The 25325-nt window shown below is 45.9% G+C and overlaps 1 protein-coding gene across 1 annotated transcript in view; it reads left to right on the top strand.

Moving 5' to 3' along the window:
- The window catches only part of LAMB1 (laminin subunit beta 1), a 373674-nt gene that overhangs the window by 290243 nt on the left and 58106 nt on the right, over positions 1 to 25325 (top strand). Inside the window, exons 25-27 of the mRNA XM_069629156.1 lie at positions 3190 to 3368; positions 13288 to 13529; positions 20189 to 20392. Coding sequence (XP_069485257.1) covers positions 3190 to 3368; positions 13288 to 13529; positions 20189 to 20392 — 625 coding nt within the window. The remainder of the gene's footprint in view (positions 1 to 3189; positions 3369 to 13287; positions 13530 to 20188; positions 20393 to 25325) is intronic.

The raw sequence follows: 25325 nt of genomic DNA, 5'->3' as shown, positions 1-25325 counted from the left end.
GTATGGAAAAATGTCTTAAGAAGCTTGAGGTGGTAGTGACAGCATTTTGAAACATTATTTATCTGACTGGAGAGTGTTAGTCCTGAGTCCATCCTAGGTTCTTCACTGTATTGGTGGGAGCGGAGGGTGAACTGCGGGGGGGGGGAGAAGGGGTCATGGGAGCGGTTGTGGTAGAAGGGTAGTATTGCCGCACACCATGATTTCGGTTTTATCAGGGTTCAAAAGGTGGTGGTTACTTGTTATCCAACGGTCAATATCAAGGTGACAAGCTTCAAGGTCAGGATGTGGGTTGGTGCTTGACCTGGTGATTTTTAGGATAATTTGGGTATTGTCAGCGTAGTTGTAACATTTTAGGTTGCATGCGCGTATGATTCCTGATAGACTGGTCAGATACAGGTTGAAAAGGAGAGGCATGCGCTTTGGGGTACTCCAGTGTTCACAGTGCGAGCAGTTGACGGAACCAGAGAGGAAGGCGATTTGTTTCCTGTTGCTGAGGAAGGAGGCCATCCATTTGAGTGCTGAGCCACGGATTCCTAGGGAGTGAAGGCGGTCAAGGAGGATTGAACGGTTAACAGTGTCAAAGGCTGCATAGAGATTAAGGAGAAGCCCTCATCTGCCGTGACCTTGAGATCATCCCAGATCTAGAGTGGTTTCTGTTCATGTCCACGTCTGAAGCCTGGTTATCCAGGGTCGAGGAGTTTGTTGGATACTACAAAGCAGTTGAGCTGGGAGTATGCAGCCGGGTCAATGAGTTTCATGAGAAATCTGGTGTTGGAGATCGGCCTGTAATTCTAAGGGTCAAGGGGGTCGAGGGATGCCTTTTTTTTAAGAAGTGGCTTGACGTGCACAATTTTAAAGGCTTCAGGGAAGATGCCAGAGGTGAGGGAGTCGTTAAGTATGGCTCTTGCATGTTCTCCTGTGCAGGTGGAGGAGAGTATTTCTTTCAGAACAGAGGCGGGGAAGCGGGTGAAGGGATGACCCGGAGGGTCTGCTGGCAGATAGTAGGTCAAGGAATTTGTCTCTGGAGATGGGTTTGGAAGAGTCAAAGCTTGGTAGAGTGGGCGTCTGGGCAATGGGATCAGGAGGGGTTGGTGTACGGTAGGGGTGAGTGTGGACAATTTGGTGTTGAGGGTTGCCATTCTGTCAAGTGCGGTATTTGTAGCGAGAGGGAGTTGCAGAGTGTTTGTGTGGGAGTAGTGTGGGCAGAGGTGCAGGTAGGTTTCACAAATTAGGAGATATCTTGTGGAGTTCTTTGCTGCTGCCACAGTTCAGAATTAGTTTATTGTAATAGGCTTTTTTGGCCTTTCGGATCTCGCGTTTGTAATTACGGTGGTGGAGGGCGAACATGGATCTGCTGAGATCGGTTTTTGATGCTTAGATGCTCAGCATTTGCGTTCAAGGGTGTTATTTTGTTTTTTTGAATGTCCTCAGGTAGGGCGTTGACCATTTGGGGGGATGGTCCTTTGTGTGAGGTTGCAGGGCGTGAGGGGATGAGAGGAATTAGTGTTTAAGCCAGGAGTCGAAGGATTCAATGGTTAAGGGTCTACCATAGGACAGCCCTGCGGGTGGATGGAGTAGCAGGCCTTGAGCTAGGTTGGGGAGTACCTTGACTTTATTCGAGCATTTGTGATCAAAAGTGGGGGCAGAGGGAGCTATAGGAGGAGGGGCCGGCGTGTGGATGGAGAAAGGGATGGCAAAGTGGTCTGGCCAGATAAGCGGTTTGGGACTGGATGTAGAGACCAAGTCATAGGAGCTTAAAATCGCATCAAAGGTGTGCCCACCTGAGTGAGTTGGACCAGTTGGATGTTGGGAGAGGTTGAGTGCATCAATACTGTTGACCAGGGTCTACCACCCTTGAATTACTGTAAGGTAATCTAAAAGTGACTAATGGTTTTACTCCCCAAGAATAGGTGTGACCTATACTGAATGTGTATGATGAGGTTTGATTTCCGTTAGTCTCCTAAATAAGGACTATGCTTTGGTCTGTGTACTTTAAAGCATAGTATTGTGTTTTTATAATTGTGGTTATATATAATGTGATAGTACTTATTTACCCAAGATTTACCTTGGTCTACTTGTAATTAAATAAACCCTTTATTTTTCCAATGCATAGTGTTTGTGTTTCTTTAACCATATGTGTACTACAATATCTTCTTACTGATTCTACAGGCCTTTCTCACTCCTAAAATAAGCCTGGCTGCTCTGTTTACGCTACCATATATTCAGGTGGCACTGCCTTATATATACTAAGGGTGGAGTCTTGTTCTATCTGTTGAATGGTTTTACTAAGCCCTTAGTTGGACTTCAGAAAAACTGCTCTAACAGTATAAAAGCAAACATCGTGTGTTAATCACAGATTTGTTTTTTTTTACCCCTGTTTATAGAGAGAAGTAGCCAGTGATCTCAAACAGGTAGAAGTTGTGTTTTGCTGGCTATGGCCCCTGGAAGAATCTTGGCCCTGCTCACTGACAAGTACAGATAAATCAAATATTTGTTTAATGTCCTGTGCTTTTTTTAGTCTGAATTCCCTTACAGGTTATCTAATGTATCCTAATGCTTCTTTGAAGTTTGATTAAATATACACAGATAACTTGGAGAGCAGAATCTGCTATAGCGCACCCGTGCTGAAGCACATCCTTGCTCCAGGATCATAGCGTCTGTTACTATTGCACAATTCACTTTACTGGGATAGGAAGAAACAGATGTTGGGCGTGTGTTTTCTCGTTTTCTCCAAGGAGGCTTTTTTATGCAGTGGGAAGGCATCCATGGAAATTTATCAGAACATGGGTTTCTTAGCTTTGTCATCACGCCTTTGTGTTTAGATGTATGATTAGGAAGTTGTTCAAGACTGTGAAAGGATACGGTTGTTGTTTTTTTCTAATTTAGCTTTTTCGGTCCTCTTTTTCCATTGCTAATTAACTGAGTGGGCTTCTTGGAAAGGCCTGCAAACTTAATTGGGCTGTAAATTGTTAGTACTGTTTGAAATGCATAACTTTAATCCTATGGAATGTGTCTCTAAAGTTTAACACAACAGCTGTTTACAGCATGTCTCTCTAACTTTGAAAAATGTATCCTTCGGCCAGAGTTTCCAATTAAACTGCACATGAACTAAGTGCAAGACTGAGATGAATGTTTGTCTCAAAGATCAAGGACTGCTAAATAACACAAGGATTTTTATTTTGCCAACAGGAAGTTGAAAACCGATGTTTTGGAGAAGATCGTCCAAGTCGAACAAGAACTGAGCGCATCAAAAAGCAACGACACGCAAGCAAAGCTACTGGATCTGGAGAAGGATGCTCAGAGTTTGGAGAAAACAGTTAAAGAACTGGCAGATCAACTGGAGTACATTAAAATCTCTGATTTCCATGGTAAGGGTTTGTTTTGCTGGTGAATACATACTTGAACACACAGTGCAAATAGGAGGTCCAGGTCTAGCTATTATTGCGATTTATGACAATTCTCTTTTTTGTGGATGTTAGGAGTGCTCTTGTCACACCTGGGTGCAGGGTGCGAGAAATGCCTCTACATCTCATGAGGGCTGCAGGGTGGACAGATGTACATTATGGCACGTTGTAACATCACATAAAGGGGGATTTCTTAGACCCTATGTTTAGGCATCAGGAATATCAATCTACTCTTCTACAGCATGGCTTCTTGGTATACTGGCCTCCTCTGCAGCATGGCTTCTTGGTATATTGTCCTCCTCTGCAGCATGGCTTCTTGGTATATTGTCCTCCTCTGCAGAATGGCTTCTTGGTATATTGTCCTCCTCTGCAGCATGGCTTCTTGGTATATTGTCCTCCTCTGCAGAATGGCTTCTTGGTATATTGTCCTCCTCTGCAGCATGGCTTCTTGGTATATTGTCCTCCTCTGCGGCATGGCTTCTTGGTATATTGTCCTCCTCTGCAGCATGGCTTCTTGGTATATTGTCCTCCTCTGCGGCATGGCTTCTTGGTATATTGTCCTCCTCTGCGGCATGGCTTCTTGGTATATTGTCGTCCTCTGCGGCATGGCTTCTTGGTATATTGTCCTCCTCTACAGCATGGCTTCTCGGTATATTGTCCTCCTCCTCTACAGCATGGCTTCTTGGTATATTGTCCTCCTCCTCTACAGCATGGCTTCTTGGTATATTGTCCTCCTCCTCTACAGCATGACTTCTTTGTATATTTTCCTCCTCTACAACATGGCTTCTTGGTATATTGTCCTCCTCTATAGCATGCCTCCTTGGTATATTGTCGTCGTCCTCTGCAGCATGCCTTCTTAGTATATTGTCCTCCTCCTCTACAGCATGGCTTCTTGGTATATTGTCCTCCTCTGCATCATGGCTTCTTGGTATATTGTCCTCTACAGCATGGCTTCTTGGTATATTGTCCTCCTCTGCATCATGGCTTCTTGGTATATTGTCCTCCTCTGCCGCATGGCTTCTTGTTATATTGTCCTCCTCTGCAGCATGGCTTCTTGTTATATTGTCCTTCTCTGCAGCATGGCTTCTTGGTATATTGTCCTCCTCTGCAGCATGGCTTCTTGGTTGGTATATTGTCCTCCTCTGCAGCATGGCTTCCTGGTTGGTATATTGTCCTCCTCCTCTGCAGCATGGCTTCTTGGTATATTGCCCTCCTCTGCAGCATGGCTTCTTGGTATATTGCCCTCCTCTGCAGCATGGCTTCTTGGTATATTGCCCTCCTCTGCAGCATGGCTTCTTGGTATATTGCCCTCCTCTGCAGCATGGCTTCTTGGTATATTTTCCTCCTCTACAACATGGCTTCATGGTATATTGTCCTCCTCTATAGCATGCCTCCTTGGTATATTGTCGTCGTCCTCTGCAGCATGCCTTCTTAGTATATTGTCGTCCTCCTCTACAGCATGGCTTCTTGGTATATTGTCCTCCTCTGCATCATGGCTTCTTGGTATATTGTCCTTTACAGCATTGCTTCTTGGTATATTGTCCTCCTACAGCATGGCTTCATGGTATATTGTCCTCCTCTGCAGCATGGCTTCTTGGTATATTGTCCTCCTCTGCAGCATGGCTTCTTGGTATATTGTCCTTCTCTGCAGCATGGCTTCTTGGTATATTGCCCTCCTCTGCAGCATGGCTTCTTGGTATATTGCCCTCCTCTGCAGCATGGCTTCTTGGTATATTGTCCTTCTCTACAGCATGGCTTCTTGGTATATTGTCAGACTCTTAATGTTACCAGATGCGACTCCATGTGACCGAGCACCCTATTAAAGTCCTGGGTTTTGCTTTTACTTAATTTTGACTTTATCCCATTGTTTCAATTGTACTGACCCAAGACCACAACACGCAGAATGCATTTGAATAAACAAAACGAAAGACTCTGAAATGTCACCAGTGACCTGGTTTCATCTGTTAATCTTACTATCTGTTAGGGCAGAATTAAATAGTTGGAAGTTTTACGGAGAATTTTCATTTCTATGCTAATTCCCTCCAACCTTGGAGACCCCCAGCTCTTTGGCTGGACATAGGACTTTTCAATTTTAACTCCTGAGTGAGTGGGACCTTTTTCTCATTCTCATGTGTTTTTCCCTGATTTGGATTTTGTTTTTGCTGTTTTTGCAGTCTAACAAACTCCATAGGCATTTGCCTTTTGTACAGTGACCCACAACACCTTCAGTGCAGTGTCCCTGAGAAATCCTTTAGATTTCTCTTAAGGTTTAAATACCTTTTCTTGGGTGAACTACTGTTCCCAAGACAAGTAAGGCAAAATTGATGTTACTTACCTTTTCTCATTGTAGGTCCAGCTCACACCATCTTATGTGGAGTGCTGGGCGGTTATTTAGTAGCCCCTTATCCTACTTTCTCATGTAACATTTTTTGTTACCCTCTCTACTTTAAATGGCTGTGGTTACATTTTTATTACCAGTGTGCTTTTCTACCGCAGGCTGAACGCCCAGCTGCAGTACAGCACCCATGGGTGTCCGTTTTGTCAAAATGGCCCCTGTCGTCTTTTTTTCGACATTTTCTGTTTATGAAGCCTTTCTTGGATTTTACTCTTGTTAGGGAGAATTCTCAGAAATGTGTTGATTCCCTTCTATTTTAGAGACCACAGCTCTTCTTGCTGGACTTGAGGACTTTTTATCTCTCATATAATTTTAATGTGATTTATTCTCAGTTTCGTTTGACTTTGGAGTCTGACAAACTCCATGGGCATCATCTTTACATTGTGTCACACCGCACCTTCAATGCAGTGGCACAGGGAAGTCTCGTAGATGTCCCAAGGGTTTAAATACCTTCTCTTGGTGAAACTACTGTTTCCAAGAGCAGTGAAGGGAAATTGACTTCACTTACATTTTGTAACTTTCTAGACCCAGCACACACTATCTTACCATAGGGTGCTGGAGGGGTTACTTAGTATCCCCTTTGTCTAGTTTCTCATGTAACATTTTTATGTTACCCTTTATACAATTAATGGCTGGTGGCACTGGTTTACTTTTTACTACCAATGTGTGTTTTTACCACGGGCTGTGTTTGCAGCCACAGTAGGGCACCCATGGGTGCCCATTTCATCAAAATGGCTCTGGTCTTCTTTTTTCACCATTTCTCGTCGGAAAGGTCGTTCTTGAAATGTACTCGCGTGCCAAACCAGGTTTGGTCCCTTTGTTCATTTTGACTTTGGTGGGATTCACGAGTGAAGCCTGCCTCTGGCTCCAGTATGGAGGAGTATTACAGGAATGCACCCAAAGGTGATTGCCGGGCTGGCTGTCCGGTAAGGACAGCCACCCTGCTGTGAGATTAGCAGCTAGGCTGTAATGAATGGGAGAAACCTACATAAAAGGCGAGGCTTTTTGGCCTGGAGGGCAGAGTCGACCACTGGACAAAGGAATCCGAAGAAGAACTTGGAAGAGAAGCCTGCTGCAACTCCTGGACCATTGGTTTGCCTGGTGAAACCCTGCTGCTGTGCTGAAGCTCCGAATTTGCCTTGACTAGAGAAGCCCTGCAAGGACGACTTCTCCCTTGGAGTTTATTGGTCCCACCAACTTAAAAGTAAGCCCGTCTGGACATAACTCTTGAAGCTGGTTGCATTTCCACTGCAGTTGCTGCTGGAACTGAAGGGCCAGGGAGCGGAACACCAGATTGTGTGTGTTGCTTTTAAATCGGACCCGAACACTAGGAAAATCTCCGGACTTTCCCGATGCAGGGCTGACCCAGCCTGAGCCACCTCAAGAGTGCTGGACCACAGAAACAAGGAAAGTTTCAAGTGGTATCCGAGAACTGCAGTGTTGCTATTGGCTGTCAGACGCGAGGAGCTGAAACACAGAAGAACCGCTGAATTGAAGTTTGCTCATTGCTGCCGCTGACCTTCCCATTGCAGAGCAGGAGTCCCCAGATGTACTCCCTCTTGTCCCCACGACTGAGGCTCCGGACCAACAGGATCTGCAGAGCTGTACAGGAACAGAAGCCAGCTGGAACCATTTCTTCTAACCAGAGGTACTGTACAGTCTAAGAGCACTTGCCTCTTGTTGTGTAGCTTTACTAGCCTTACTTGCTCTCAGTTGAGACCTGTCTTGGTTACCTTGCAGAGTTGCTAAAGCTTTGTCCCTCACAAGCCCCCCCTGCTTGTGGCCCTTCAAGTGTTCTAGTTTCTACATACATTTCTAAAATCATTGTGCAAGACATTTTACCTACATGCAAAAAAGATCTTCGGCTCCCCTAGACATTGTGCAATTAACATAGGCTGTCCTGGCTTCCAGAGACTCTTCTCACCTTTGACTCTGTGCTGTATTTTTTCACCAGGAAAGGCTTAAATGTATTTGTCATTGGAAGGTTTTCAAAAGTACTTACTTGTTTCTGAATTATTTGTTAACTTTGTTTTATTCCTCTGTTCAATCGTTTACACCAAACTCTGTATTGCTCTAAATGTACTAGTGATAAATCAATGTCCACTGTGTCCTAGCTATTTAAGTCTCCTGAGGGTGTAGGAAGTGTCTGTATGCCACCCCCAATGGGTATCATCGAAGTTACAGAAACTAAGGGTGTGTTTTGAAGTGCATTTTAATAGTGGCATATATTGCTGCCTTCTGAAGAAGGCTTTACAACTGACTGTGAAATAAATTGTTTTATCAAGAAACCATGAGTGTAAGTGTATATTTGATTAACTGCTACTGTGAAACTCTGTCACATTACTGCTCACATTGACCCCTCTTGAGATAAGTCTGGCTGCTCCGCCACACTACCAACCTGTGTAGTTCTGACTTATACCAAAGGTTGGGTCTCTATTGCCAGGAGGTCATTGTTGTTGTAGCGCACTTCATGTCAGCGCTAAATTCCTCCCATGTTAGAGACCCCCAGCTCTTTTGCTACTACATAGGCATCAGATTTTTTTGTATGGTGACACACCGCACCCTCAGTGCAGTGTCACAGAGAAATCCTTTAGATTTCTGATGAGGTTTAAATAACTTTTCTTGTGTGAACTACTGTTCCCAGGAGAATAGTAAAGTGAAATTGACTTTACTTACCTCTTCTCTTTGTAGGTGCCCAGCACACACCATCTTATGTGGAGTGCTGGGGGGGGGTTACCTAGTAGCCCCTTACCATACATTCTCATGTAACATTTTTGTTACCCTCGCTACTTTAAATGGCTGGTGGAAGTGGTTTAATTTTCATATAATTATGCTGTCCTACCACAGGCTGAATCCTCGGCTGCAGTACAGCACCCATGGGCGACCATTTCATCAAATTGGCCCCGGTCTTTTTTTTTTCACCATTTTCTGTTTGTGAGGTATTTCTTGGGCTTTACTGTGCATCGAAACGGATTCGAGCCCTTTTTTTGTCTTGCCTTTGGCTTGCTTCAGCCCTGAAGCCCGCCTCTGGCTCCAGTGTATCTAGAAGGACATGATGTGAAAGAGTCCTGAAACTACCCTGTCCTTTGTCTCTAGGAATGCCTGAATGCAAAGTCCTGATTGGCTGGCTTGCTGTCCTTTCAGGACAACCACCCTGCTGTGACTGACAGCCTAGGCTGTGCATGAATGGGAGAAACCTGCTTAAAAGGCGAGGGTTTGGGGACTAGAGGCAGAGTCAACTACTGGGAGAAACACCCAATGAAGAAACCATGAACAAAGCTTGCTGCATACTCCTGGACCTTTGAATTGCCCGGTGAAGCCCTCTGCTGTGCTGAAACTCCTTTTTTTCAATTCAATTTGACATGGAAGCTCCGGAAGGGACGACTTTGTCCCTTGGGTTAGTGGGAGCAACTAACCTAGTGACGAATACCATTGGACCATCTTCCCCGACTGGCTGTACTTCATTGCTGCAAGAGCAGTGCCAGGGGTCGAGTAATTGATATCCAGCTAGAAGATCCAGGAGTCTCCTAAGGACCCTCCAGAAGCAGGACGACCAGAGCTCGTGTCCCCTCACCAAAGTGCAGGACCCAAGGAGTGAAGGAAGCCCAACTGGTATCTGAGATCCGCAACAGTGCTATTTGCCAAGTACTGAAACCGCAAAGTGCCGCTGAACCGAAAAGAACCTGTTTCTGCCGATGACCTCCCAAGTCCCACCTCAGGAGCCCTCCAGATATCCTCTCTTGTCCCCATGGCTGAGGCTCAGGAACACAGGGTCTGCTTTGCCGTAGCAAGACAGAATCCAGCTGGACCACTCTTCTTCAAAAGGTACTGTTTAGACTTGGGGTTCTTACCCAATTGTCTCTTAGCTGTGCTTTTCTCAGTTGGGATTTGCACTGGCTTACTTTTAGAGTTGATTCCAACTGTGTTTCTCACAACCTTAACAGCTTGTGACCCTACAAGTGATTTTTTTTTTCTACAAACTCTGTGTGCAAGACTTTTATCAAAGAAGTGCCTCAGCTTCATACACTGTTTCACATTGACTGTCGCTGTCCTGGCTCCCTGCAGACTCTTCTAGCCCATTGACTTTGATATTGTTTGCCCATCATAGGTGGTAACTTGTTTTAGACTGTTATTGCTGGATGTTAAGGAGAATCCTCAGAAATGTGCTACTTCCCTCTACCTTGGAGACGGACTACCATCAACTGGATTTTGAGGGCTTGGTTTTTTATTTTATTTTTTTTTAACCTGGAGAGAGAGAGAGACCCTTTTCCCCACTCATTTATTTTAATGTGATTGTGTACTCTGTGTTTCTTTTGGTTGTGGAGTCATCTTTTACATTGTCACACCGCACCTTCAGTGCAGTGACCCATGGAAGTCTTTCAGATTTCCCAAAGGTTTAATTATCTTCTCTGGGATAAACTGTTTCCCAGAGCAGTAAAGTGAAACCTGCCTCTGGCTTCAGGGTGTCTGGCGGGAGTAGGAAGTGAGGGAGGTGCCGGAAACTCCCTGCGCTTAGTCTCCTAGGAGACCCAAATGCACTCTGTGGTGATTGGCCTGCTGGCTGTCCGGCAAGGACAGCCACACTGCTGGGTGACTGACAGCTAGGCTGGAATGAATGGGAGAAACCTGAATAAAAGTTGAGGCTTTTTGGCTTGGAAGGCAGAGTCAACCACTGGACGAAGGAATCTGAAGAACATGAAGTGGACGCCTGCTGCAACTCCTGGACCATTGCTTTGCCTGGTGAAGCCCTGCTGCTGTGCTGAAACTCCAAATTCAGATTGACAGCGAAGCTCCTGCAAGGATGACTTATCCCTTTTTGAGTTGGTGGACCAACCAACTCCAAAGTAAGCCATCTGGACATCATCTCAGAGCTGGTTGACTTTGAACGGAGTTGCTGCTGGAAACCGAATAACCAGGGAGAGGAACAGATTGTGTGCGTTGCTTTTAAGTTAGCCAAGAGCTCCAGGGAGATCCTCCTGACTCCCTGGAAGCAAGACTGACCGAGCCTGAGCCCCCTCAACAGAGTGCAGGACCCCAGAAGCAAGGAAAGTCCATCTCGGGAGCCAGGAACCGCTGTGTTGCTATTTGCGGTAGTTGCAAGGAGCTGAAACACCAAGTGCCACTTGTTTGAAGTTTGCCAGTTGTGAGCGTTGACCATCCCAGTGCAGGAGTCCCCAGACGTCCTCCCTCTTATCCCCAAGACTGAGGCCGAGGAATAGTGAGATCTGCAGAGCTGCACAGGAACAGACGTCATCTGCTGCACTTTTTCTTCATTCTAAAGGTACTGTAAAGTCTGAGAGAACTTGCCTCTCATTGTAGAGTTGCTTGCATCTTCTTCTACTCCCACGTCTAAACAGCTTGTGGCCCTACATCGATTCTTCTTTTCTTCAAAGACTTCTAAAACATTGTGCAAAGACTTTTCTACTTACCTACCAGAGGTGCGTCAGCTCATATAGACTATTGCCCATTGACTTTGGCTTAACCTGTAATACTGAATGACTCTGCTTAGAGGATCCAAAAGTGTTTGCCTGCTTAAGGATATTTGTGATCTCTTGTTTGTTATAATAACCTTTTCCTTTGACCAATTCCTAAGAATGTTCTAAATGCTACAGTAAGATATTGATGTCCCCAGCACCCTAGCTATTGAAGTCACCTGAGGGTGTAGGCTGTGACTGTGGGCCATCGCAAAAGGGTCTTTTCTGATTTAGAAACTAAGTGTGTAGTTTGGGAGTGTATTTGTGTGTTGCTTTTATATTGCTCCCTTCTGAAGAAGGCTTATTCTAACTGACTGATACATTAATAATTGTTTATGCAGGAAACATTGTGTGTAACTTTTTATTTGAATACTTGTCACTGTGAATCTCTGTGCAACTCCCCTAAAACTCACATTGACCCTTCTTGAGATAAGCCTGGCTGCTCAGCGCGTTACCAACCTGTGAAGTACAAGCTTATACCAAAGGTTGGGTTCCTATTGCCAGGAGTTCTGGGTTGTTGTAGTGCACCCAAAGGGTACTGCAAACAATCTTGCCTAACAAGTGGCCACCAGGGATCGCCACCATCATAGTGTCCTGGGCATCCTTTGAGGTTGCCGGTGGAGTTGTGGTCCTTTCAGTCTAGTAGAGGTGTGCACCTGCCCAGTTTCCTGAATCGATCTATCGCAGCACGGAACCATCGACTAGCTGGATCCAAGACCAGAAGCCGAACGTGACATCTGCACCCGAGACTCCAGAACCGCCCACAATGGTAACAAGTCATGAATAAAGGGGGCTAGTGATTTCAGGCACTTCTATGGTGGTCCCTGAGTGAGTCGGCGTACAGAGGGGGTGAGTAAACATTCCTGTTCCCTGCCCTCTGCTGCCATAGGTTTTAATTGACATCAAGCCCTTGCCATAGCTTGACCATTATTGGTGGAGTTCTGGTCAAGGATGCTCCCCTGGGCTTTCCCTAAGGTGGATGGATTTGAGAGGGTATGCTAAGAACTTCAATTGTTTTCTAACTTTGAAACCCTTAAAAAAACGGCCTGTTGGCTCTGCCAGCACTTTTTCAGACACTTAAAAATACACCCAGCCTTCTGAAGAGAACTGCATTGGGACCTCTGACTCTAGGGAACTAGGCCCCCTATTTTCTAGCAAGGAAGGGCTTTAAGGTTTAGTTCCTTATACTTTAAGCGTTTACATTGTGTTTTTTAAACTTCTTTATTCACATTTGAATTCTCTAATGAATGGTTATTTACCTGGTTCTTTTATTCGCTTGCTTTCCTATCCTACAGCATCTGAAACAGATTTGACTGTATTCTGATCTTCTTGGCATAACGCCCCAAAAGCGATTGTGCATATAACAGTGAATGTTTTAGGGTTTTCCTTACCTGTGATTTTAAGTGTTTGTCTAAACGAAGCCCAAACAAATAATTGTATTTTTATACATTCTGCCAAGCTTATAATTTAGTGCTGTGTGTGCTTAACTGAACCCTTCACCACTCTCCTAACTCAAAGCCTTGCTGTTTAGTCACACTACACAGCTAGTTTGTCTCGACATGAGTGTATTGCCCCATTTCCCACTCAAGCTGCCCACAGCGCCTATTCTGAAAATCCATCTTAACGCGTAGTTCTGCTCACCTGCAACTCTAGTGTTCTTCCCCTTACCCGTATAATGATGACATTTCTCTAAGAATATATTCTGTACACAATCCTTTTATTGTGCATCAAAGTAATTGCTGTACCTTTTGGACCACCCTGCTCCCCTCCTGAGAGTTATGCCTAGGTTACTCTGCCCCCGTGCCCCTCGAGAGGCTGCTATACTCAAAAGGACACTGTGTGAATCGCATGAGGTGGAGGTACCTGGGTCCCTGGACATTGTGCCCAAGGAAAATCCTTCTAACAGTTTGCTGTTCGACCTCTTAAATCAGTAACATTGAGCACAATAATGTGTTGGCGGCTGTAATCGACTGGCGTTTTACAATGCCTTACTTTGTTATTTTTCTTTTTGTAGGTGCACTGGACAGCATCAACAAGTATTACCAGATGTCACAGGAGGCAGAAGAGAAGGCAAATGCATCCACTGTGGACCCAGGCAGCTTTGTGCAACAATCTGCTGCTCTGCGACAGGAGGTGGAAGGGATTGTAGCTGAGAAACAGGCTGGCTTCAGGGAAGAACAAGAGGAGCAGGCCAGGCTTTTGGATGAGCTTGGGGGCAAACTCCAGAGCCTGGACCTTTCCGCTGTTTCAGAGAAGGTACAGTATTTGAATTATTTTTCTTGATCAGTTGTTCTATCACCAAAAACCATGCTTGTTCCTGGATTTTCCATGGTGTGTTCAGACTTTGAATCCAGACTAGATCACAAACACATCATGGTTCTGGCAACTGCACCAGTCGCCATCACCAAATATGAACACAACTGTAACTCCCTTTCTCGGGTTGACAAGGATTGAAAAGTCAAAAAAGCACAGGGACACATGCCAAAGTGGTAGGAACAAACTTTGCATCTCGCGCTACAGCCGTGGGAAGAATCTTGCGCTACAGCAGGGGGGGGGAAGCATCTCGCGCTACAACCAGGAAGTATCTATTATGTTTCTCAACATGTACTCTAATTACCTGCTTCAGAAGGGGACATTAACCCTTCTAGTATACATGATTGCCATATCAAAGGACTGCTGCCAGTTGTTAAAACGTCCACTTCCCCAGCTTAAGTCAGTTGGTTAGCAGGGATTAAGTGCAGGAAACTGGTCAACCTACCTCTTACAGAAAATGGGAATACTGTACTGTACTGTACTTCTATCCAGCTTCAAGATTTCTCTCTAATGACCTTCTCTCCTATGATGATCTCTGGATTCTCATTAAATCACCCGGGGAACGGTAGTAATATCCCCACGGGGACCGGTGGACTGTCTGTACATATTTCTCCTTCATGAAAAGAAGTGGAAATGTTATTCACTGTGATGTCACTTTTTGAGGAGAGTTTTTCAGAATCAACCCAGTGGGAGGGTTCTGAGAGGTAACCTTGTTCACCAACTAGGTTTCAGATACTGGGTCTAGCGTAACTCTCACAAAATAGCATAGGCAAAGCAGTAAGGCAGACTTTGCTGGTGTGTGAGTTAACTACACATAGAGACAGCCAAGCAATGATGCAGCACACAGAAGTAAACATAAGGTTTAGGCTGTACTCACATGCAGGTAAAACTGAAGCATACCATAAACTATAACGCTCCTTTTTACAGTTAACTATATAGAAACCTCTCTAAAAGGCTACAAAACCCTTTATTCTCCAACGCAATCAAAAGCAATTCAATAAAAGAATGCAAAACTGTGCAAACAAAGTGGCACGAGAAAATAATGAAAGCAATATATTACCCTGCCTTATAACTAAGTTGAGAAGCTCATTTGAGTAGTCCTTCCCTATAGGTAAGTAAGCTGTTCAATGTCTCGGTCAATGTTTCCGGTAAGTACCTGCTCGGGAGGTCGGAAGTCCTAGTTTCCCCTGTGCAAGTGTGCCAAAGCCAAGCACTTCTTGAAGAAATCTGGTAAACAAAATTAGAGGTACATTCCAAATTCCACTATAACAGCAGTCTCTCAGCAGGGGCGAATCCTAGGGTAGAACACCACCAAGCACAACCAGGTAGGGGTGGTACTAGAGAGGGCCTTTGGGCTCATATAAGGCTTTTAGGGTTGAGAGGGGGGCACAAGTAGTTCTAGGCACACTTGCCTCCCTAACTGAGATTTTCAAAAATAAAAACCCTTTGGGAACTCAGAATTGCTGGGGCCACCTACCTCTGTCACTGATTCCGTTGGTTAAGGTCCAGGGTCTGAGGTGCAGCGGCTGAAGTAGTTGTCTAGTTTAGGCCCAGTTAGTCAGCACCAGTTCCGATCTCCAGTTAATCAATGCTTCTAGCAGCACAGGGAAAATGACCTAAGAGCAGCACCAGTGACTCCCAAAATGAGGAGGGATCACCCACGAGACAGACTAAGTGGCAAAGAAACCTCAGTCAGGCAGGCTTAGCTCAAGGTGGTGGCAGAAATCCGGCTCTAGGCAGGCAGCAATTCAGGATGGACAGCAGCTGGTGCAGCCAACAATGTGCATGGGTCACAAGCTGAAGAATTGCAGTGTGTCAAACTCCAACGTGTTCCTGGCAGCAGAGGCATGGTCGGTGAATGCTCAGTCCACATGAGGGTCCCGAGACATGTCCCACCATTGCAAGGGAGGAAGGCGCCAATGAAAGTCACCCATGGTGATATGGTCGAAAGCAGAGGATCCCCAATGTTTGGCTTTTGCAATAGATACAGTTTCAGAACCATCAATTTCAGAGGTTTCCGAGAGACCAGCCTCATCGTAGAATAGTGCCTGGCACTTAGTTGACCCAAATTCAACTCATTTGAGTTGGATTTATGGCCAGAGACTCAGGCTTACTCTGCACCCAATAAGCACCCTGGCTCTCAAATCATGCAGAGCCGAGGAATGTTATGGATTGTTGTTGGGGGGGGGAGGGGGGGGGGGTTGGGCGGGTTGGCCAAAGTCCTGTCTGTGACAAAACTTTAGAAAGCTCACCTTGGATGAACGGGGTTGCACCCCTTGGCTTTAGCCTGAACTACCCAAAGGTTTGGTAGCTGTGCGCGAGCAGCCAGGCTTAGTCTAAGAGGGAGGAGGGCTGTAGTCAGGCACACAAAACCCAGAGCATAAACTTAGTTCAAGGAAACTCTTACACACTTGGAGTTATATTTTAAAAAATAGGTATGTATTTCATATATACTAAGGCTTGTAGCATTGAAGTAAGGTAAGTACTATGAAACAATAATATAATAGAATTGTTGCAATATTCATAGTGAAATACTTCAGAATAGCAATAATGGTAACCAATCAAATAGTTAAACCTCCTGAAACATATATGCAAACGTATTTAAACTTTGATAACGTTTGATAACTTCAGCTTACCCTATCTTAGAAATTCCAACCCTACCTTAGATGAGTCTCACAAAGTCCGAGGGGGAACTGGGGCTCCAGTGACCAGGAGCTGAGGAAGACCAGGCAACAAAGCAGAGTTCAGGGATCGAGGAAGCAGAGTACTGCAGGAACTCTTATGTTTTGCAGGTTGGTATCAGTTGGGTGTCACAGGGCAAATAAATTGGGAGGTTCCGTCGCCGAATTGCCCCCAGAACTTGTGTCCTATGGCAAGGTAGAGCACAATGGGTTGTCCACCCTGATGTAGCTCTAGGGAGGCCCTGTAAAGGTGCAAGATCCAGCGATCTGCACCCTCCAGAAGCACAGGATCAACAAAGCAATACTCCAGGTCAGTAACTAGGAACAGAACAGTACTTTTTAAGCAAAGAAACTGATGCAGCAGGACAGGCCCCAAGGTCAGGCGACAGCAGACCATGGTTCAGGATTTTCATTCTTGGCAACAGGAATGAAGACCTTGGAGTGGATCTGGCAGTTGCTTTCGTGTAGTCTAATGCCCAGCAGAGGATCTTTGCAGGACTGAATCATTGGTACCCTTTTTAAGGCTCGGGTGAAGAACGGTTGTTGTGTGGTACTTTGCTCTGGTTCTCGACCCTCATCTTGGCAGAGGAGACTTTACAGAGCAGGGTACAGTATCTGAAGTTCAAGAGGAATGCTGACAAAGTTTCAGGTGAAATTGTGCTTCAGAAGACGTTGCACCGCAAAATGGTACAAAACCCCAGGCATTGGCGAATTGCAGGCTGTGGAGGTTGCAGCTCTTCTAGGGAGGGTGCAAAATGTAGTTCGGCTTGGGACTGGTTAGGACCACCAGTCCAAGGGGGGGGGGGGGTCATCCTCCTCAGAGCTTCCCTGTCCCACAGATATTGAGGTCAGGACACTCGGACGGCTCTGGCGGTCGCTGGAAGTGGCTGCAGATGTCCATTTTCTTTGTCAGAATCTTGGTTCCAGTGGTCGACTGAGTTTCAGCTCCAGTACCATCAGATTTATCCAGGAACACTGGCTAAGTGCATCAATCACCCCCGCTTCCTGTCCTCAGTCACTGAGTCTTTGCGGGCTTTCCAAGGAAAGCCCGCCAAAGACAAAAAAAACATCAAGACCTCCCCTACCCAGTTAGGTAGAAGAAGGCTGAATTAAGCACAAGTTGTCAAATGGGGCTTAAAGTACAACCACCATTTTAGGCAAATGTTGTCCCATCTGTCCCTTCTAGCAGCTGTGAAGACAGCCTGTGACAAAAGTCCACAAAAAGAGGTTTTAAAAGCTGCACTGCCATTATCCCGTCAGATGGTCTTGTCACAGTAACCAAAGAGTTACTGGAGAGGCAAGAAAAGGGAGACATTGTTTGCCCTCTGCACTCCACTTAAGGTGGAGTGTGCTGATCTCACAATAAAATACAGGTGGGACAAAAATGTCCCTCTGCCCTGGTAATATTGTGTTATCATAGGTAAAATAAAAATGGGAGCTCTAGGAACTCCCAGCAGCAGTGCACAGAAAAAGTGATTCATACTGCAATAGGAAAAGGTAGATGCCAGAAACTTTGGAGGAAACCAAAACTCCATTAAAAAAGTACCATAAAGAGGTAAACGGGGTTCCCAGGGTCAGCGTAAAAGGGGGTGAGTAAGAGGGGGGAAAAGGTTCCCACTCAGAAGAATCGATCAAAAAAAATCCAATAGTCCAACTAAAATGCTGGGGGACTCGCAAAGTGGGGAGAATTTCACTCCGAGGAAAATCTGCTTAACAGTTGTCATGTATTCTTTGTTTGTTGGTGTCCTTGGGATAACACCTTTGAGGTGTTGATCTCTGAGCTGGATTTTCAGAACCAGCCTTCTTTGGCGGTTCTGAAAGGCCAACCTAGTACTTAAACACATGTATTGACCGTCTAGACAAACTCGGTCAAGGGAATGTGAGCTGAGGAGTAAGGCAGACTCCAGGAGCTATAGGGGTGGTGTGCAAGGACAGTTGAACACATCAAAAGCATCCAATATTAGTCCCCACCAAAGTAAATACAAATATACTAATGTAAGCCCTAAATTACTAATAAGCTTACAAAAAAGTTAAAATCTTAAATTATGCAACACACTTACAAACGTACAGTTGGTAATCTGTAAGTTTACACTGAAACACAATAAACGTAGTACAACCAAGTAAAGCGATGAAAGTGAAGAGAGCAATGCAGTAAAGCATGAACCCAGCTAAACAAGTATACGCTTTAAGACTAAATTCATATTTTTGCAGTTCTAGAACCACTCAACATTTTGCTTTCTTTTCTCCATTTTATTTAGTTTTATTTATTTTTTTACCACTTCTTTTTGGCAGCCAGGTGAATTTCCGATTTCTCCCTTTTAACCCTTTTTACCTTACTTGAGGTATAGGGTAATGGGTCTCTCCTAAGGCGGTCAGTCCCAGGGGTGCCTCTCAGGTACCCCTTTTTTGCCCTAGGGTGATAGCCGGTAAGATAGCTCAGCGGGTTGAGCGCTCGCTGCCGCGATCTGACCGTGATCTGTTGGTCGCAGGTTTGAATCCCGGCAAGGCCAACCCAGTCTTTCATCCTTCCGAGGTCGATAAATGAGCACCAATTTCGGTTGGGTGATATTGTATGTAAATATGTGCTCTGTAAAGCGCTTTGGATTAAAGCAAATAACACATCATTGGCATATCTCCCTACACTGGTTTTGGGAAGTAGGTTGGTGACGCCTGACTTTCATTTTGGCATCATCAGTGGTGCAAGCCAGTTTACTGCATGGGTCGCCCAGTGTAACATTTTAGAAGCCCCTTTTGGGGGCACCAGTGCATTTTTCTTAAGTCCAGCATTCTGCCATTTTGTATTTTAGGGCTCCCTTTGTTCAGGGCAACCATGAGGAAAGCTCAAGATGGCTGTTCTGACAACGTAGGCCCTTTATGAGCCTACCTGGCAGCCGCCATGTTGGTTCAAACTGGTTTAGGCTGGCGTAGGTCACTGGGTGCTCTTAATCGCTTCCCATGGGTGATCTAGGCTTGGTGGTAGTCCTACTAACTGGTGGGGTTAGCCATCCGACCCTTTGCCCCCAGCTTTCTGCTCCAGTCAAGGCTTTGTGAATTCTCCTTCTCTGCTGCCTGCCTTTCCTCCTTTGCTAGGTCAAGCCTTCCATGCTGGAGCAGTTTGTTTGGGCAGGTAACTGCTACTTCCCTGCACGATCTTCTGCGTGGCTTATGTGCTGTGAAGCCCCCTGCATGCCATTTTAAACATTCACTATGCAGAGGGGAGAAGGAACGACTAGTAAAAGGTAGACAAACTCGCGTTTACTTTTTTCATTTTCCTGTTGTCTCATGAAAATGTAAACGCCGTCTGCAAACGCGCTGCGGGCAGCATTTACGTCTGCATTCCTGTGGCATAGCCTGGGTTTGATCGAGAGCAAACCCGACGGAGGCCGAGTACATAGGACTCGATTCATTTCCCACCCGCATGAACCTTTCCAGCAGTGTAAAAAAAATAAATCGGAGAATCCTCGCGCAAGCCGCAGGAGGGGAACTCGGTGGAAATCTCTCCTGCGCCACTTGCCCCTCCTCGGTATCATGCCAGCACGACAGTGGGGCACCGGTAGTAGGCATGCATGCACTAGTCCTGGCACGTATGCCTCCATTTCCTGGCTGCCTAGTTCACAATGAGGGTGTTAGTGACTTTTCCATTCAGCATCATAGCCGTCTTTCGTTTTTTTAAAATGGGAATTGGGCACATGCGTGACACCACTGCCCCATTTTCCCATTCGCAGCCTGGAGGGAGCCCCGGGGAGGACTGGTCCCTCGCGTTGCCCACCCTTCACTCGGGTTTGCCAGCAGTTACCGGCCCTGTCCTCCCCACCCCACATAGCAGCACTTTTCATTCTGCACTCCATTTTGGCAAACCTTCGCCATCTTATTAATGTCCAGTTTTCTTTTCTGACTAACGTGCATTCTTTTCCTTTGCAGACTTGCGGAACCCCGCCTGGAGTTTCGTGTGCCGATGCAAAGTGCGGCGGCCTGACCTGCAGGACAGCCGGGGGAGAGAGGAAATGCGGTGCTCCCGGCTGTGATGGTTTGGTGACCGTGGCTCACAACGCCTGGGTTAAAGCCATGGACTTCGACCGAGAAATTCTGAGCGCCCTCGCTGAAGTGCAGCAGCTCTCCAACATGGTAACCGTTACCCAATGGCATTTGCATGCATGTATTTGAAAATAAAAGAGAGAATAGAGTGCATGGGCCTGTGCTGAAAGCTAACGACCCCGTTTCCTGTTAATCCTGATTCATCCACATGAAAATGAACTCACTAGAGCGGAGCAACGAAGAGCCTAAAACACTGAGGGCGTTCCAACCACAAAGCGCATTGAGGCCATAGAAAAGGGGAAAGAGCGCTATATAAATAGGCCAATACAATACTTGCGCGAAGACCGTAAGAATGTGGCTTCCCACAGTCTCCTAAAATGTAGCCACGTGTGTAGAAGAGTATTTTTTTTACTGAACAAGTAATTTTCCTTGTGTTTTTGAAAAGAATGACTACAGGCTTTTTATCCTGCAGAGCATTAATTCTTCTGGGTACGCACGTGTTTGGGACGAGAATAAAAAGATGAATTTAACATGTGGGTGCCAGCAATTGCCCCATGATGTAATCCTTTCCCAGCAGAAGCGCACAGTGCACGAGGAGCTGAGCTATACCATTATACATGCCCCATCCAAGTCCCGAGGCGAAAGTCCTGTCCGACATTGGTTTTAATGTTACATTCCTTAACCTATAATCCTGTATATAATGGGGTAATCTGGAACTGCAGAGTGAAAGCCAGGACTGAACTCGCATCTCCCGAATGGAATGGGCCATGCACGTTCTACTCGTCCAGTCACTCCAGCCCTGTGTCTGAAGACGCTCCCGCACTGGTAAACATGTATGCCCCGACCAGTTGGGTTAGCATGTGCCCCCGCCCCTCCAAACTAGGGAGTACCTCAGTGCCTTTCACGCATTTGAATTGAGAGGGAGCCGAGCTCCACTGCCCTCCTTTGTCGTTTAACTGCACCTGTATTTTCTTGCTGGCTATTCGTTGCTAATTCCCCCCGGCCAGGACCTGGTGGCGGTGTGCCTTTGCTTCTGGTGAGTTATTGCACTATTTTTCACTGTTCGCGATAGTTTGTTCCAGCTTCCCGCGATTAACTTGGAAAAAAGCAGCCTATGGCGAACCAAAGCTGGTGCGCCGCCCGCTGAAGGGCGGAGTGATTCTTGGGCGCGGCTTTCTACCCCTCCTTACAGTGCTAAGAAGCCCCCGTTTTTCATAGCATGTGATATTGGGTTCCTCGGTGTACATTTTCTGAGCACAAAATACTAAGGATAGCAGTTTATGATGAAATGCGTGGCCCTGCAGAGCATGAGCACACTGTGCACATTACATGATAAGCAAGTGTGATGCTTCAGGGCATCATCGCGTGAATGTACCCTCTAAAATGTAAAGTGAGAAGTCATGACACTCAGAGGTCTCAGTGTACGAAAAGAAGTAGTGGAACTATGTACCCTGCTGGCCTGCACCCACTCGCCACAAACCCCATAGCCACACCCTCCCCCACACACAATACACACCCCCAAACACTTGCACCTGCTGTTTAAGGGGGACGTTGAGTGCATTGCACAAAGTGAGGGTTTCAACTTCTTCCTACACTTTTATTTTAAAATGAAACCATTCCGGAACGGTTTCTTTTTAAAATAAAAGTATAGGAGCTGTAAAAGGTAATTTAAAAAAGTAGAGGAGCACCGCTCCCGCTCACTTCGACCACAGATGACAACTTAAAATCCGAGTTCTGTATTTTTTTTTTTTAACCAATGCACTGCGTGGGCAGCAGATAACTTTCCAGATGCAAGCACGTGATGTCATATACCCCTCATTGAATTCACACTGTTGCGCCTGCGCTATGTGGTACTTTGACGGCATGTTTTACATTTACTGCTGAGGCGTCATTAGTGAATTCTAGAACTAATAGAGAACGAAGCTGGTGTATAATTCTCAGAAAAAAAGGCCTCCCACATACATTGAAACGGGGGTATTTTGCGTGTACTTGTTTCAAGCCCGCTGTGGAGCATCATTGCGAAATAGACCCAGCGATGGGGCGGGGGGGGGGTGCGGCCGTGGACTGCACGCAGCGTTCTGAAATGGGACGTTTGTCGCCTTCAGCCGGCCATGGCCTCACCCCCCCACCTGCTCCCCCCACACACCTCGCCATCTGCCTTCGAGAGATGCCGGAACCCAGCTAAGGTGGCTTCAAAGGCGACTGGCAAGAGGAACGCTATTGCTGAGGCGGCAGTGACTGGCTGCCAGGACGGAAGTAGGGTTTATTTATTTATTTTCAGTCCCTCCTCCATGCCTTTTATTTCTTCGTTCACAAAAGAACACTTTGTTTTTTAAATCCAGGTGGCACGTCAGATAGCAGAGCCCTGCCAATGCACACCTATCTACTGTCGTGTAGCTTTGTAAACCCCCCCCCCTCCTGCCCGCGCAGAGCCATCCACCCTGCAGAGCACTGCCAATATGTGCGCATAAGGAGCCACTCTGACAATCTGTAACTATGCCCTGGCAGAGCCCTGGCAATCCACATCCGTTTTGAGCCACGCAGTGTTCTGCATATGCACCCGTATCCATGGCCACGCCATTGTCCATCCACCCTAGGCCCTCTACACCTCTGCTTTGTGCGCCAGGGAGACCTTTGCACAGCCCTCTCATTGAAGAACAACCAAACCAGTAGTAGCATGGCAGAGCAGTCGGACTCGACTTTAGGGGGTAAGGAGGGCTTTAGGTCAGGTCAGTTAGCCCACACAGTTAGCCAAAGGGAACCGCCAACACTGGTATAGTGAACACCTATCCACTGTGTTAAAGTCACACAAACTATCAGGCTAAAAGAAATACTTTTAGGTACTGATAGCACATGATGGAACCAGTGTATGTGCACAAAACAGCAGTGTTATGTTCTGTTAAAGGTTCTTATACCGCAAGAGAGCTGTGCTGTTGGCAGCTTCAGTTTGGATACACTGTTCACTGAGCAGAGGTGTGATTATCGGTTGGTGGCCGACATGTAGTGTTGGGCAAGATTGTGTGCTTTGTTTCGTTGTTGTGGTGTTGTGAAGTACATGCGGTTTGTGGTGCTGTAGAGGTATGGTGGTGTTTAGTTCTGAGTTTGAGAGGTGTATGCAGAAGGCTGAGTTTTTAGTACCTTTGTTATTGGAAGTACACTTCCTACCTCTGCTTTTCTGACTAAATACGATCCATATCCCTTCCCCTGCCGATCATTCTAGCGTATAGCCATTACTGCCCCCATGAGTTCCTCCAGGGGTAGTGCGTTCCCTTTGCCCCGTGGTCAGCCCATGGTCTGTCTGGTTTCTGCATCCAGATCTGTTCCTTTGTGTGAAGAGTTTCGCATCCTTGGAGGTCCAATTAAGTGTGATACCTCTTCCTCCCCTGTTTCCACATTTGGCCCTCTATCAGTATGAGTACACTTCAGGTCTCAAAACCACCCTTCCCAGTCAGATGCCTATCCCTCTCCTCCCTTCCCCCCGTCCTCCACTTCGACCTACTCGCCACTCCTTCTCTGTTGTGTGTTCGTGTCATGGTGCGTGAATGTTTAGTCGTTTCCATCCCATTTGGAGCTGAAGAGCCAGGTTTTTAGAAGTTTTCTGAATTTTAGGTGGTCCCTCATAGTTCGGTATCCAGTCTTTATAATGAAAATGTTATGTAGACTTGCACATATACCGAAAATTTTACAATGACAAACCATAACGAACATATATGTGGAGGTGGGGTAAAAAGGGGTCAATATTGTGGGGGAACGGTTGGGGGTGGGGCTTTAGGATGGGAAACAATGGTTTGGGGGGGGGGAATAATTCTGCAGGATAGGCAATCTAAGATCGTCTGGGACAAACACTCTTCTAAACCAAAACCAGTTAATTGTGGAGTCCCACAGGGCGCAAGTTTCTCCCCTCTACTGTTTAATTTATACATGCAATGCCTATGCTCACTTCTGTCCCAACTCGGTATATTTTTCACCAACTTTGCCGACGACACCCAATTAGTGTTCGAACTTAATGGTAACTACGAACAGGACAGCGAAAAACTCTCGAGAATCTATAATATCATCGAGAGTTGGATGAAGGACAATTGGATGTGCTTAAATGCCTCTAAAACGGAACTTGTGATCTTCGGTTCTCCTTATGCTAGGAAAAAACTTAGTCCTCAATGCACCAAATTCAAGATCAAAGAGACACAGATGGCTATAGCAGAAAAAGTTAAAACACTAGGCGTCTATCTTCAGGCATCCTTGGGAGCAGAAGCCCACACTGCGTACCTCAAAAGGAATTGTCAATATTATCAGAAACTATTGAAAAAAATTAGACCCCTGTTGAGCTCACAAAACAGTACTACAATAGCAAGAGCCACAATTCTCTCCCGGTTTGATTACGGAAATTCCTTACTCCTTTCCTTACTGCGCAAGCAGTAAATGTTTAAAACGATGCCAAGTGGTGCAAAATAACGCAGTCAGAACACTCACCAATAAACCCAAGAGAGAACACATCACAAACGACAGAAAGGACTTAATTGGCTGGCGATCGAGGATCGCATCACATTTAAAGCCATTCCCCTAGTACACCGATGCTTATATGGAAAAGCACCGATTTACCTAAAAAAGCAATTTGTGTGGTACGAATCACATTGCCACTTGAGGTCTAACAAATCTGGCCTCCTGCGAGTTATTCCTACTAAAAAAGCTAAAGGATTAGGTAGGGCATTCATGACCAAGGCAGTCCTCATATGGAATAAACTCCCTCCTGTGCTGAGATTGGAAACTAGCCATCTACTCTTCAGGAAGCAACTCAAGACACTTCTCTTTAAATAAGATCCCTACTTCCGTTAGCCAGCTAGCCTAACTCTGTTCCATATGTCTGATACATGTGGCCTTTGGCCAGTCCCGTTTCTATACTCTGGTCTGTCTTTTTGTGAAGCGCTCTGATGCCTGCGGGCTGCAGCGCTATACAAATATATAAATAAATAAATAATAATTATGTTTGTCATTGAACCATTTTTCGTATACGTGCATTCGTTAT

This window comes from Ambystoma mexicanum, chromosome 12 (genome assembly GCF_040938575.1).
Source record: "Ambystoma mexicanum isolate Mex_15411 chromosome 12, UKY_AmexF1_1, whole genome shotgun sequence".
Lineage (NCBI taxonomy): Eukaryota > Metazoa > Chordata > Amphibia > Caudata > Ambystomatidae > Ambystoma > Ambystoma mexicanum.
Note: the sequence above shows the minus strand (reverse complement) of the source record. Positions and strands in the feature narration are given on the sequence as shown.